We start from the raw sequence: 226 nt of genomic DNA, 5'->3' as shown, positions 1-226 counted from the left end.
GGAGAGCCGGGGAGGAGAACGGGGCACCCTGCCGTTAGAGGCGCGGCACCCCCCCCAACATGGCGGCGGACACCCCCCCCAACATGGCGGAGCCCTCGGCTGCCCCCTCCCCGGACCCACCTTCTGCAGCAGGCGGCAGCGGGTGCACTGCACCTCGGCTACACGGAAGCGGTCCAACCGGTGCCCCTCGGCGCCGTCGTGGCACAGGCGGCAGGCGTACAGCTTC

General features: G+C 73.5%; 1 protein-coding gene across 1 annotated transcript in view; it reads right to left on the bottom strand.

The window, feature by feature from the left end:
- Window positions 1-221, bottom strand: part of RCHY1 (ring finger and CHY zinc finger domain containing 1, E3 ubiquitin protein ligase) — a gene marked incomplete at its 5' end in the record, with an annotated part of 3,893 nt that extends 3,672 nt beyond the window's left edge. Inside the window, one exon of the mRNA XM_010289416.1 lies at window positions 121-221. Coding sequence (XP_010287718.1) covers window positions 121-221 — 101 coding nt within the window. The remainder of the gene's footprint in view (window positions 1-120) is intronic.
- Between the last annotated feature and the right edge of the window lie 5 nt (window positions 222-226).

Source organism: Phaethon lepturus, unplaced genomic scaffold, assembly GCF_000687285.1.
Source record: "Phaethon lepturus isolate BGI_N335 unplaced genomic scaffold, ASM68728v1 scaffold35670, whole genome shotgun sequence".
NCBI classification, from domain to species: domain Eukaryota; kingdom Metazoa; phylum Chordata; class Aves; order Phaethontiformes; family Phaethontidae; genus Phaethon; species Phaethon lepturus.
The sequence above is the reverse complement of the archived record's forward strand: the minus strand, read 5'-3'. Positions and strand labels throughout refer to the sequence as shown.